The sequence below is a fragment of the Mustela putorius genome, unplaced genomic scaffold (genome assembly GCF_011764305.1).
Source record: "Mustela putorius furo isolate JIRA1106 unplaced genomic scaffold, ASM1176430v1.1 tig00000832_pilon_pilon_pilon, whole genome shotgun sequence".
NCBI classification, from domain to species: domain Eukaryota; kingdom Metazoa; phylum Chordata; class Mammalia; order Carnivora; family Mustelidae; genus Mustela; species Mustela putorius.
In genome coordinates, this window is record NW_025421491.1 from 188,536 (window position 1) to 203,316 (window position 14,781).

The 14,781-nt window shown below is 42.9% G+C and overlaps 1 protein-coding gene across 2 annotated transcripts in view; it reads left to right on the forward strand.

The window, feature by feature from the left end:
• Nucleotides 1-14,523, forward strand: part of TMEM50B (transmembrane protein 50B) — a 38,041-nt gene extending 23,518 nt beyond the window's left edge. For both annotated transcript variants that reach the window (XM_045085138.1, XM_045085137.1), the window contains exons 2-7: nt 400-545; nt 3,222-3,334; nt 4,909-4,976; nt 5,546-5,638; nt 9,288-9,345; nt 13,015-14,523. In XM_045085138.1, the coding sequence (XP_044941073.1) occupies nt 447-545; nt 3,222-3,334; nt 4,909-4,976; nt 5,546-5,638; nt 9,288-9,345; nt 13,015-13,060 (477 nt within the window). In that variant the 5' untranslated portion in view covers nt 400-446 and the 3' untranslated portion in view covers nt 13,061-14,523. The remainder of the gene's footprint in view (nt 1-399; nt 546-3,221; nt 3,335-4,908; nt 4,977-5,545; nt 5,639-9,287; nt 9,346-13,014) is intronic.
• Nucleotides 14,524-14,781: the final 258 nt, after the last annotated feature.

Genomic DNA, 14,781 nt, shown 5'->3' on the forward strand with positions numbered 1-14,781 from the left:
TCCAGAGAACCAGCTACGAGCTGCATTGCCTTTTTCCATCTAGTCCTGGAAGTTGTATGGCAGAAGTTACGGAGCATCCCGTCTGCTGTGCTGTTGCTCAGCCGGTGTTTTACAGTGGGCCTGAATTCAAGGGGAGGGCCAGAGATCGTTTCTCAGTCAAGTGGAAGGGTCAAAGAATTAGCAAACCAGCAGGCTCATTTAGTAAATAGCAGGCTCCCCCTCGTGTCCCAACAGTCCTACCTACATGTCAGTAGGTAGTCCTCGAAGTACTGGATTTCTCTTCTGAAGTCTAGGTTTGGACTGAAAGCAGATTTCTGTTTAAAATAAGAAAGGAAAAGATATTTCACTTCTTAAAAACATTTCCTCAGAGAGATTTTTTTTTTTTTTTGGTCTTTTTAGTGGTAGAATACAAAGTTTAATGAAAAATCCATGCCTACGGGGTGAAAATGGCAGGCTTCCTTGATAATTTCCGCTGGCCAGAATGCGAATGCATTGACTGGAGCGAGAGGCGAAACGCCGTGGCTTCTGTGGTGGCGGGCATATTGGTAAGTGGAAAAGCCAGCTCGTTGGCATGGCTGCCTCATGCTTTGCCCTGAAAATTAATGTCGATTCCTTTGGAGCATGAATACCCTTTCGGAACTGTTTATTTCACTGTTACTTTGTATGAATAATTAGAGTTCCAGATACGACTGAACAAAACATGGTTTTGACTTTGTACTTTTTTTTTTTTTTTTAATTTTTAGGGTTTTTATTTATTTGACAGAGAGAGGGAGCACAAGTTGGCAGAGTGATAGGCAGAGGGAGAGGGCAAGCGGATTCCCCACTGAGCAGGGAGCCTGAGTAGGACTCGATCCCAGGACCCTAGGATCACGACCCACACTGAAGGCAGTTGCTTAACCGACTGGGCCACCCAGGCGCCCCTGACTTTGTAAATTTGTTAAGCTTAGTATCTTTTCTTCAGCTTTAGTGATAATACAGTTATCATAAGCGGTAGCATTTTTAAGTCAGTGATACAATTTTTTTTTTGTTTTAAAGATTTTATTTATTTATTTGAGAGGGAATGAGTGATAGAGAGCACGAGATGGGGGAGGGTCAGAGGGAGAAGCAGACTCCCTCCTGAGCAGGGAGCCCGATGCAGGACTGGATCCCAGGACTCCAGAATCATGACCTGAGCCAAAGGCGGTCGCCCAACCAACCGAGCCACCCAAGTGCCCAATGATACAATATGTTTTAGTCCTGTAAGCTCCTCAGAGGCTCAGAATTTGGTAACCAATAGTGTGGTGTGACTCAGCAAGATTCAGGACCGTGTGGACAGCAGCATGGATGAGGCTGCCTTAGAACTGAAGCCCCGAGGTGCTCTAGGGAAGGATCGCCAGCGCCCCCTGGGCCCAGTGGCAGCTCTGATGGGGATGAGACGAAGTCTGTGGAGGAAACTCTTGCCTCATTTTCTTCCTTTTTTTTCTTTTTCGACTTTTTATTATAAGACATGTTGAGCATATATAGTCAACAAAAAGAGAATGGTGTAGGGAACCCTGCTCACCCCATGTTCCTACAGCCCAGCTTCGAAACGACTCAAGACCAGTCTTGCTTTAGCTTTAGCTCACTGCCTTTCCGAAGCAAACTGCAGGATCGATCACTGTTAAAAAAAAGTATCTCTTTCAGTATATAGTTCTATACCTGAAGTCCAGTAGGGGAAAATAATAACCCAGAGCAGGAATTAAAGATAATTGTGATGCTTCCTTTTTTTTTTTTTTTAAAGATTTTATTTATTTATTTGACAGAGAGAGGTCACAAGTAGGCAGAGAGGCAGGCAGAGAGAGAGGAAGGGAAGCAGGCCCCCTGCTGAGCAGAGAGCCCGATGCGGGACTCGATCCCAGGACCCTGAGATCATGACCTGAGCCGAAGGCAGCAGTTTAACCTACTGAGCCACCCAGGTGCCCCCTTTTTTTTTTTTGGCTTTTTGTGATCATCTCACCTGCACTTGATTTTTCCATGAAATTGTTTAGCAGCTTCTCTCAGTCTTTGCAGTTTAGTTTACATAGAAACGTGACATTTGGGGCTCCTGGGTGGCTCAGTCAGTTAAGCGTCTGCCTTCAGCTCAGATCACGATCCCAGGGTCTGGAGATTGAGCCCCACATTGGGCTCCCTGCTCAGGGGGAAGCCTGCTTCTCCCTCTCCCACTCCCCCTGCTTATGTTCCCTCTCTCACTATGTCTCTTTCTGTCAACAAAATAATAAAATCTTAAAAAAAAAGCCATTTTACAAACTCATGTTCAGTCAGTTATACCGTATTTAATCAAACTGCATAATCAATTAAAACTATGGAAGGCTTAAATAGTTTTGGAGACCTGACAGCTGACCCTTGGTAAGCACACAGCTCATTTGTGGACACAGAAGAGCTTAGGCCTATCAGAAAGGAATGTTTTCTAGAGAGAAGGAAACACGTCAGGTAATTGGGAGCTGGTTAGCTGGAGGTTAGTTAAGCAGAGCTTCAGGGGCACCTGGGTGGCTCAGTCAATTAAGAATCCGACTTTTCATTTTGGTTCAGGTCATGATCTCAGGGTCCTGAGATCAGGCCCTGTGCTGGGCTCTGTGCTCAGCCAGAGTCTGCTTGAGTTTCTCTCTCTCTCTGTCCCTCCCCCTGCTCTTGCTCACATGCCCTCTCTGTCTCTCTCAAATAAATAAAATCTTTTTAAAAAGAGAGAACTTGGGGCGCCTGGGTGGCTCAGTGGGTTAAGCCGCTGCCTTCGGCTCAGGTCATGATCTCAGGGTCCTGGGATCGAGCCCCGCATCGGGCTCTCTGCTCAGCAGGGAGCCTGCTTCCCCCTCTCTCTCTGCCTGCCTCTCTGCCTACTTGTGATCTCTGTCAAATAAATAAATAAAATCTTTAAAAAAAAAAAAAAAGAGAGAGAACTTAAGTGCCTATAATTTATGGTGGGCCAAAGAAGTAGATAATTCATTTTAGAAAACAAATTTTTTATCCTGCATTGAGAGCAGAACTTCAGAATCTTACAGATTTGACTAGGTTAAGTTCATGTCAAATGCTATCAAGAGTAGGTAAACTGAAGATTATTTTTTATATTTCCACATCCAGAACTCAAACCAGAAATACCTTATGTTTCATTTACATGGTCTGGAGAAACACAGGAATATTGCAGAGCAGGTAACGTTATGCTGAACCAAGTGTTCGTGTTATTTTAGTGACTTGGGCTCTTGCACAAGTTTTTTACAGGTTGGTGGATAATGATCGACGCGGCCGTGGTGTACCCTAAGCCAGAGCAGCTGAACCATGCCTTTCACACGTGTGGCGTGTTCTCCACCTTGGCTTTCTTCATGTAAGTATGAAGGTGATTCTTAATTCAAGATCAAGACTTATCTCCAAAAGACATGTTTGCCGTATAGTTTAATGCTATCTGGAATAACTTTTTAATTTATCAGTGGATTCTTTAACATGATAAATATCTATATTTTTCCCCATTTTGTAAAAAAAAATTTTTTTTTTTATCAAGAATGAGTATTGAATTTAGTTACATATCTTTTTAGCATCTGTAAAGATGATCACATGATTTTTCTTCTTACACTCTTTTTAAACTGGTCACTGTATTTTATCTGTCCCAAGATTATTTTTTGAATTTGAATATTTCTGAATATGAGGGTGCTGCTTTTTTTTGGTAAGATTTTATTTATTTGACAAAGAGAGCACAAGCAGGGGGAGCAGCAGAGGGAGAAGGAGAAGCAGGCTCCCCGCTGAGCAGAGAGCCCGACACCCAGGTGCCCCATAATTGATATATTTTTTTTCTGGGTAAAAATATCATGCATCTTAAAAAAATCATTGGCATCTTGGATTTAATGAAATATGTTACAATTCTAGATTTCTTTGTAGTGGTGAATCATTCCTAGAGTATTGTAACACATGGAACTTTTAGCATGGAGTATAATTTTTTTTTAATGTGTTGTTTGACTCTGTTTGCCAGTAGCTGGGGGAAGGGCAGAATTGGCCTCTAATGAGATTGGTTTGTGACTTTTCTTTTTTATTAAGTCATTTTTGGGTTTATCGGTTACGTCTCATTTCATAAAAGATTTTGGAAACTTTCTGTGGGTATTTTGTATTAATATTAAAGACTATGTTAAAACATTAAGATTATATAATTTTCTTATACTGTGGAGAGTTATAAAAGTTAAATTGTGCAGGTGCATGGGTGGCTCAGTCTGTTTAGTGTCTGACTCTTTATTTTTGGCTCAGGTCATGATCTCAGGGTCTTGAACTTGAGCCCTCTTTTGGAGCCCATTGTGGAGCCTGCTTAGGATTCTCTGCCCTCCCTCCCCATCCTGCTCATGCCCTCTCTCTCTAAAAATAAAATATTGCAAAATTGTAGAGGATGGAACTACTTATCTCCATTAAGGATGCTGAGAAGAGGCTACATTTCTACTATGAAAGCATCTTGCTCTAATAAAAATAGCAAGAGAGGCTGAGTAAAGTGTGCCTGCTTGTTATACAGAGATCAAATGTGTGACTTTGAGAAATGGATCAGGGAAAAGCACTTGACTTTTAACCAGAGGGGAACTTAAGTCTTGATTGTAACGAGAACCTTAAAATACGATGACTCACACTGAGTCACTTGCGTATGAATGTAAAATAGGCAAGGAAATCAGAAAATCGGCCCCTCTTTTGTAATCTTTGGAGACAAGTGAATAGTAATTTCTTCAAATTAAGGATGTTTTCTGGGTGTAGTTTAGGTACAGAGTCCTGTAACATTTCTGTCCACTAGGATACCTGTTAAATTAAAAGATATGTTCAGTTATTCAGATACTGACTCTAATTAGGGAATGTTTCTCTTTAAATATATGTAAATATCTGCGACTGGTTTAGTAGCACTCAAGCTCATGAGATGATTTTGTGTTGTTCCAGGATAAATGCTGTGTCCAATGCTCAGGTGCGGGGGGACAGCTATGAAAGCGGCTGCTTGGGAAGAACAGGTAAAGGCACTTTGAGTTTTAATGTGTGCTGGCAGAGGGAGATTTGTTAGCAGGAGAAGAAAGTCTCTTTATAGATCTAGTTAGGATTAGATAGATTTTTTTTTTATTAACTTGAAAAAATGTTTGGTGTTACTTAAATCCTTAACAAAGTTAAAGTTACTGCCAGAAGTACTATTTTAGTCAGGTTTTGCTGCTCATAGTCTATAAATAAAATGTTACTATTTAAAATCAGTGGCTCTTGGATTTCAGGTTGCTCCCCCGCAGAGCTTTAGGATTTAATTAATCAATTACTCAGTTTAGTCATGGAATTACTCAGAAGCTCCCCTAGTGCAGTTTGCTAGGATAGTAATTTCTCTAGCCAGCAGAAAGGTGATGCTCCTTTTTTCTCCCCCCAAGTGGGGCTAAACCCCTTTTAAATCCTCATTCAGTTCATTGTTATAGCAGGTGTATGCAAATACGGGGCTGCCTTTGTATGCACGCCAGGTATTAGGGTCGCAGTGTTTCTGGTGTTCCGCGTTCTTGAGTCACTGCAGCAATGAATGGAATGATAAAGCCTTTTCTTCATGCAGGTGCTCGAGTTTGGCTCTTCATTGGTTTCATGTTGATGTTCGGGTCACTTATTGCTTCCATGTGGATTCTTTTTGGTGCATATGTCACCCAAAGTAAGTATTTTTTTCCTCCTTTATTTCACAGAGACTCAGGTATGTCTTTTACCTTTAGCTTACTCCATCAACTCCACCGGGAGTAAAATTTACTGTAACTGTTCACTTAGCTTGAAGATACGTAAGTTGGGGTCCTTGAGTGCAGTGGTATAGCCTGGTTGCAGAATTTAAGCCACCAACAAGACCAGGTAACACTTGGCCATCTCTAGAGTGTCTGATTTCCTTCCTAACCCTGGGAAGCCAGGCTTTATACTGGAAGGCCCGTTTACTGAGGGTTGTAAGTGGTGAAGTGGGAAACCTGTACAGATCTCCGTCCCTTATCCGCGAATTCTAAAATCCACAAAGTGCTGCAAGTCAGGTGTTTCACAATCAGCTTAGCAGCGACATCTGACCCGAGTTGACAAGGGGCTCCTCGTGGTCTCTATTCCGTTGAGTAAGTGTTCACACGTTTTCTTGCTGGAATGTGGTTGTATTAGACTGTGGATGCTGGTCCAAACAGAGCTGGCGGCCTCTTTAATATTTATGGCCTTGTGTTAACCATTCTTAAATGTGAAAATTTTTGAATTCCAAAACATACTCACAAGGATTTCTGCTCAGGGGTGCGTACCCCAATACCATTCCGCAGATGCCTCCTTTCTCCAGCTTAGGCTGGAATTTTTCAGGAATAGACACAGGGCAGGTTTTTAGGAGTAAGACTGTGTGTGTGTGTAGCCTTCGTGCAGAAACTTCATGCTCACTCCGCTCAATGGCCTGAGCTCGTGTGTGTGTGTGTGTGTGTGTGTGTGTGTGTATATATGTAGCCTTCGTGCAGAAACTTCATGCTCACTCCGCTCAATGGCCTGAGCTCGCAGGGTGCTGTTCCGCGTGGCTGCTCCAGGCACCGTAGCTTTCCTCCAGGCCAGGGTCGAAAGGCAGGACCCAGGCCCAGAAGAACCCGATTATCTCCCTTTACTCCAAAGACAGGAGTCTGTTTCAGATAACACATAACACCACTTACTCACCTTCTGTCCCCTCTCCCCTCAGAATCTCTTTGTCACCCTGCTTAACTGTCACCTCTCCTTGTCCTTACCCATAGCTGACCTTTTAATACTCCTGGTAGGACCCTTTCAGGTCCTTAGTTCGATCTTTGGAAACTTTGTCTTTCACTTGGTGCCAAGTAAGTCAGTATAAGTGGTTGAATACTGTTTAAATAACGCTGCTCATCAAGTGTATCTAAAATGTGTTGTTTTAGGGGCGCCTGGCTCAGTTGGGAGGTTTTGCAGCTCTCGATCTCAGGGTTGTGAGTGTGAAGCCCCACACTGGGTGAAAAGATTATTTAAAAATAAAGTGTTACTTTAGTTAATTAAAAATACTAATGGAGTACACAGTTCTAGTATGAAGCGCATATGAAGGAAAGTACTTTTTTTTTTTAAAGATTTTATTTATTTATTTGACAGAGAGAGAGCACAAGCAGGGGAAGTGGCAGGCAGAGGGAGGGGGAGAACCAAGCTCCCCGCTGAGCAGAGAGCCTGATATGGGGCTTGATCTGAGAACCCTGGGATCATGACTTGAGCTGAAGGCAGACACTTAACTGACTGAGTCACCCAGGTGCATCACACAATCTAATTTTAGAGCATTTTATCACCCCCAAAAGAAACTCCTTACCATTAGCAGTCACTTCCCATTACCTTTCTCCACCAGCCCTTGGCAACCACTAATCTATTTCCCGTCTTTGTAGATTGGCTTATTTTGTATAAATGGAATCATACAGGGAAGTGTGTTTTAAGTTCACTCTATCCCTGACTCTAAGTGCTCTTACTGGAAGTTTGCTCAGTTACTTAAAGCAACAGGTGAAACTTTCTCGTTTCTGTTGGGAAAATGGGCATAAGTTACCATTTCTGGAAGGCGTATGGGGAAGTATCACGTTTGTAAAGGTTGTGTACTCATTGGTTGTATTTTAATTTTTAGAGAACTAGTACACATTGAGAAATTTCTCAGTTATGGATTTCATCTTTATATTTCTACAGCAATGCTCAGTATTTTAGACTTTTCTGTTTATAAACTCTGAATACGCTTTTACTTCAGAGGGCATTTCTAACACATACTTCAGATCTTTTGCTGTACAGATCTTCTTGACCTACTACTAATCATAACAGCAGCTAGCATTTATATAGCACTGTATGGGCCAAGTACTGTTCTAAGCACGTACATGGTCTAACATTCCCCACACTCTGTGGGGTCGATGCTGTTATAATGCCCACTTTACAGATGAGGAAACTAAGGGCATACTGAGGTTAAACAATTTGCCCATGGTCACACATTTAGTCACTTGGTGGAGGTGGGATTCACATCTATGGATCTGGGCTTAGACTTGGAGCTCTTGACCATGCTGTTGTACTGTTTGCTATGGTATATAGAAAGCTAAAAATTGAAGGTTTTTTTTTTCCATCAAGTCTAGTATTTTTTTTTTAAGATTTTTTTAAATTTATTCATTTGACATCACAAGTAGCAGAGAGGCAGGCGGCGGGGCGGGGGGAAAGCGGGCTCCCTGATGAGCAGAGAACCGGATGTGGGGCTTGATCCCAGGACTCTGGGATCATGACCCGAGCCGAAGGCAGAGGCTTTAACCCACTGAGCCACCCAGGCACCCACGTCTAGTATTTTTAATGGACAGTTAAAACTCTATAAAAATTTTTTTTCTTTTCCTTTGAAGATAGTAACTGTTTCTTCCAGGGAGATTCAGTGAAAGAACATGGTGATGAATTAAAATGATCCTTTGTGTATCTGTTATAATTGCACAATAAGATTCCTGAATTCATCAAAGAAAATAAGTTTACAGACTATTAAATCATCCAGAATTTAATGTGTACCTTTCTAACATTTTATATTTCTATATAGTAGGTCCGCCCCTCTGCAAGGGTTACGTACCAAGAACACCCCCCACGAATGCCTGAAACTGTGGATAGTATTGAATTTACTATGATTTCCCCATTCATAAGGACCTATGATAAAGTTTAAGTTATAAATTATGCACAATAAGAGATTAACCACAGTGACTAATAATAATACAGTGGAACAATTATAATAGTATACTGTAGTAGGTTATGTGACTGTGGTCTCCCTCTCAAAATCCCTTGTTATCATACCCACCCTTCTTGTCCTGGTGATGATGTGAGACGGTAACATGTCCGTGTGATGAGGTGAAGGTCGGTGAGCGCCTCAGGCATGGGGCACACCGTAGGCTACTGCTGACCTTCCCATGATACATCAGAAGGAGGATCGTCTGCTTCTGCAGGCGGTGGACCACGGATAAGTGAAGCCTCGGGAGGCGAAACCACGGATGAAGGGGAGGGCGCTGTATTGACTGTGGAAAGGAAAGGGAGAAGCGGCTGCTGTTTCCTCAGAGTTCTGGCTCAGCTACAAGCGTAACAGTTAACTTCAGACGAAAAAACTGTGAATTTCACTGTCTTTTATCCAGAGTGAGAACAGTCCTTTGTGTTGGGAGAACGAGACTGACATTTTCTCCCTTCAGTTTCATGACAGATTTCTTAGCATTCATGCATAATAGCCGTAGTTTCTAACATGCAGAGCGTGTCCTTATGAGGGGCACGGATGCTTTGTCACCGCCGTTTGCCTTGTGTAATCTTCTAATGCGTGTTCCTTTGTGCAGATACCGATGTTTATCCAGGACTAGCTGTGTTTTTTCAAAATGCACTTATATTTTTTAGGTAAGTTGCCTAATCTTTCTTTCTTTCTTCCCTCCTTCCTTCCTTCCTCCCTTCCTTTTGCGGGGGGAGCAAAATGGTGGTCTTGTTAAAGCGTGGGGACAGGGCCCGTGAGCAGAAAGAGTTCCTGCCCGTTGCTTAATTTCTTCACCATACCCGAAACATTCCCAGAAGTGTCACTTCCTTCTAAGAGCGGCATATAGAATGTATAAATCCTTTGAATTAATTACAGTATAACTTCTTTGAAGAGGTGAAAATTCTACTATTATATAAGGACAGACAAAAACCATTTAATTGGGGCCCTGCTATGAGCCAAGAGCTCAGCTGGATGCTTTATGTATGTTCCCTTTTCAATTCTTGTATAATTGTCTTAAGTACTGACTACTTACGAGGTTGGTGGTGTTCCTGTCTTATAGATGAGGAAATAAGGGTCAGAGCCTACTTAAGGGCAAGTAATTGCAGAGCTGGGGCTTGAACTCAGACTACTTCCATAGTCTGTTAAAAGACTGTATCACGCACCTTTATTAAGAAAAAAACAGAAAAACCAGGATTAGTACATATTATGCATGTCATATACAAAACTTGGTTGGGAAATTGGATTTTTTATTATGTTTTTAAAGATTTATTTATTTATTTGACAGAGAGAGAGATCACAAGTAGGCAGAGAGGCAGGCAGAGAGAGAGAGGAGGAAGCAGGCTCCCTGCCAAGCAGAGAGCCCGATGTGGGGCTCGATCCCAGGACCCTGAGATCATGACCTGAGCTGAAGGCAGAGGCTTAATCCACTGAGCCACCCAGGCACGCTAATTATGTTTTTAAGAAAACTAAAAAGTAAATATAAAACTAAAACAATGTTAGAAGTATTTCTTAGGGGCAGTCTTCTGAAAAAGAAAAAGAAAAACCCTAAAATGAAGCCCATGGGGTGCCTGGGTAGCTCAGTTGGGTAAGCATTTGGCTCTTGATCTCAGCTCTGGTCATGATCTCAGGGTCATGAGTTTGTGCCCTACATTGGAGCCTCCTAATAAAAAAAATATGAAGCTCATATCCTATGCTTTTCAGAATGAATGTCTTTTAATGTAAAGAGAAGTATTTTAGCCATCTACTTGTAAATGTATACCCCCACAACCTCAGAAAATTATTAAGATCTAAGCCTTGAAGAACTTGGTTTCCATCACTGTTTTTAAGCAGTCTGATTATGGTGCTCACTCACGTACTGTGATGTAGTTTTCTGCGTGTTCATTGTCTTCGGGGTTCATTGAGTTTCTTGGATCTTTGTGTTTAGTTTTCATCAAATTTGGAATCTTTTCGCCATTATTTCTTCAAAGCTCTTCTCTGTTCATCCCCCTGTCCTTGGAGTCTAAGCACATCTACACGGGGCTGCTTGAGTCATCCCATACCCCCAAGTGCTTCGTCCTTTTTTGTTTTTTTTTCTCTCTCTGTTTCATTTGGGATACTTGCTTTGTTATATTTAAAGTCACTTGTCTCTTCTGCAATGTCCATTCTCCCGTCCAGCATACCTGTTGTCTCAGACATGTGCGTTTATCTCCGTTTGCGGGATTTTCCTTATTTCTCCTTAGCATGGTCATGCCCTCCTCTGCCTTCTTGAACATATGCTGTATGTTTATAGCCATTTCAGTGACCCTCAAATTATGGCAGTTCTGAGTCTCTTCCTGTTGTTTCTATCTTGTCTTCATTTTGTTTGTTGTCCCCTCCCATTGTTTCCCTGCATGCAGTGGCGGGGGGGCGGGGTTGTTGAATTTCTTGGCATTCCTTTAAACATTTTTGAGCTTTGTTCTGGGTGCACCTAGGTTGCTTGGAAACAGTCTGATCCTTCTGAGTCTTGCCTGGAAAGCTTGGAGGGCGGAGGCCGAGAAGCCCAGTTTAGGACCAATGTGCCCCCTTACTAAGGTGGTGCCCTTCCCACGCTGTGGGTCCTGAGGCTTCGTCCCACTCTGCTAGGGAGACTGTGAAGTCTTCCCAGCCCTGTGACAGCTCTGGGAGTTGTTCCTTCCCTTTCCTTGGGTCGTTTCTCAGCATTCATCTGCTGATCAGTACTCAGCAGAAGACTCATGGGGAGCTCCTGGGAGTCTCCTGCGCTCCCTCTCTAGCTGTCTGTTCTCTTCTCCACAAACTCCAGCCCCTTCCCTGAACCCTCAGCTCTGTTCCTTCCGTTTAGGGGGACCGCTGGGCTCTGCCCTCTCCCTGCGCCATGACCTGGACGCGTGTGGCTTTGAAGCTGTGTGACAGTGTGTGCTGTCTTGTGATAATGTTTCTTGGGATGTGACCAACAGCCTTCTGGGGATACAATGAAGTTTTCCTGAAGACGTCTTAGGCACTGTTTCTGTTTTTGTTTTTTTTGAAGATTTTTATTTATTTATTTATTTATTTAATGGGGAGGGGTGGAGAGAGCGAGAGTACAAGTACGGGGAGTGGCAGGCAGAGCGAAAGGGAGAAGCAGGCTCCCCACTGAGCAGGGAGCCCAGTGCGGGGCTCGATCCCAGGTCTCTGGGATCATAACCCGAGCCAAAGGCAGACGTTCAACCTACTGAGCCACTCAGGTGCCCCAGGAACTGTTTAGAGATTAAATTGAAACTGAGAGTCATGAGACTGGGCAAACAGAAACCTCCCGCGTAGGAAGGCCTGTGCTGCTGTGGACTGTGCTGCGTCAGCCTCGTGCTCTGCTCCGAGCCCGGCAGGTTTGTCGGCCCGCTTGGGCCTCCTCTCTGTACCAGGGTGCGGCTCCCGCATCTCTGGCCACTGTGCCTCTGCTGCTTTGCAGCTGGCCCTCCCACCAGCACTGGCCACTCACTTTTGAAGTTTCTCAAGGTTCCGGTCCCGGCCTCTTCTTCCTTCCAAGTGAGCTCCTTTCCGCTCAGGCCTTGGATTACCGCATCTGTGCCGATGAGTCACAGAGGTCTGTCCGCATCTGAACCGTGTGTCTGCTTGCCTACTTATCTTGGGTGGCTGACATTTCAAGTCCAGCACATCCATCTTGCCCACAGCCCAATTTCTGGTCCCAGCGTGCGCCACCTCTCTGCTCCCCGCCCCCTGCCCCCTACTTTGCTGAGATCATCCCCACGAGATCATCCCCGCTCTTATGTCTCAGCTTAGCCACTACTGTCTCGGGAGGACCTTCGTGACCTCTCTCACTCGGCGGAGCATTCTGTTTCACTCTCTTGGCACCAGGTGCATCGCCTTGACCGCATTTTTTTGCATTGATATTTGTTTGTTACCCTCAGGCTCTCAGCTGTGTTCGTGAGCACCTCTGGCCTTGTTTTGACTCCTGCATTCCTAGCACTTAGCTAGGAGCCTGCGGCCTGGCCAGGCCTCTGGGTCCAGTAATTATATGGAAAATGTCTGTTTTCGAATTCTTCAGTTATTGTAGAAACCCAGAGTTAAAAGGGGCTCTGATGCTGTTACTAGGAGAAATCCCCCTTTCCTTACAGGTTTCCTATCCAGTAACTCTCCAGGCTTTAAGAGAGCGTATGTAATCAAACTTAGCTGTCAAGGTCAACAAACCAGCACATTCAGACCAGCACCACTGCGGTCTTTATGTTTAGAAATTGACACAAAGGAATCAGGGAGCCACCTGTCAAAGCATAGTCAGAAAATGAATTCTTTGTTGCTCATTCCCAGGCATTGTTTCCTCATGATTTCTTTTCATATCTTTCTAGTACTCTGATCTACAAATTTGGAAGAACTGAAGAGCTGTGGACCTGAGAACACATCTTAGATCGCATTTCCTTCTGTTTTGTTATATTTGTAGATAAGTTTTTCTCTCTCAACATAATTTACACATTGCCAAATGGGATAGTTTGTACATTAAATGTTTCATTTCTTTACACTTTTATGCTCTGAGTTTGGAAATAGTTTTATGAGGTTTCTGTCCTTTTTTAAAATCATTGAATAGATTGTTAATATGTACATAATACAAAACCATATAGATGGCATGATGAGTGTCAGTTTTTTATTCCTGAAGATTTAAAGCTTCATCTGTTCCCTGAGCCAGGGTTGTATCTTCATGTCATTTTAGAGTTAACTGTTTTGTTTTAGTATCTTTAATTTCTGAAGATGTACAAAAAACAAACACACAAACACAAAACCACAGCTCCATGTATCTGAAACAAGCACTGAGCCATGAACAAGGGTATTTCAGCAAGTTGTAATTTATTTTGGCTTAAAAATGAGATTTTTTTTTTTAAAGGAAAAATGTTTGTTATGTATTAAAGAAGTGGACTTTTATATGAAGATTTTTTAAATGCCTGAAGGACTAGTTTGAAAGCCTCTTTTAAAAACAATTTCTTTAACATGACTTTATGCGGAAGGAGAGAATTCACGATCAGATACGCTCGGTTTTTCGTGGCCGATGTGAAAAGGCTGTAGGGCAGCTCAGCAACGGGCTTCTTATGAAAGCCACGCCGCGATCTGTCCCATGGGGTGCTCTTGGCGGGCTGCCATTAGCTGACCTTACAAAATTCAGCATCAAGCAAGTTTGAGACAACTGCAGTTTAGAAGCAAGAACCATATAAAAAAACTGGAATAATTTGTTTCAAGATAAAGCACTTCTACCCGAAGGGAATTATTAGGACCTAGTGAAAGATGAGGCATTTCCTCCTCTTTATTCCCAACTGCAGGTGTCTCTTTGTGCTAGCTCTCAGACTTTGGGTGAATTCTGCCTACAAAATATACCTTCAACCTGAAAGTCCGTAATTCCAGTCCAAACCTCCTTTTGCTGAGCTGGAAACACTGTTTGTGCACCATGTGTATGCCTACGAGAGACAAGGCAGCAAAGGGACTGTTGGGTCCTTGTTGCTACTTTTGCTTTCCTTTGTTACACAGGCTTTGTGTTGCACTTTCTCCCTCCAGAGGGATTTTGTAGCACCTTTTGTTGTAAGACAGACTACTAGCAGTGCTATTAACATGCAGCTCCTAACGCAAGCCTTGTCTTGCTCCGTCCTCTCTGCTCTCTGAGAGGATCTCCCGTGCACAGAGTATGAAGCGACGGTGGAACGCTGTGCCTTTGCCTAGACACCTTCTTGTTTAATGACGTTTTCCTTTGTTGTTGTTTTTCCCTCTAAATGTCAGTAAACTTTGTCTTGCCTCCCAACAACTTGTAAGACTGATTACTGGTGGCTGTTCCTTTGTAACGTGTTGCAATAAATATTACTTATCACACATTCCAATATTGTGAAATCAGTTGGAGAAAATGAGCCATAAAAAATCGGCTTATTCATTTTCAGTTATTCAAGTGGACCCGGTCATAGAAGCGGTTTTTCTTGGTGACATAAAGAGAAATACATTCTACTCAGACTTGTAAAATGCTGGTATGAAGGCTAGTGAAGGGTGTGCCAGAAGATCGATTGAAATAGTAGTTGTTTTATCTATTTTTTTAAAAGATTTTATTTATTTATTTGACAGGGGGAGAGAGATCACATGATGTA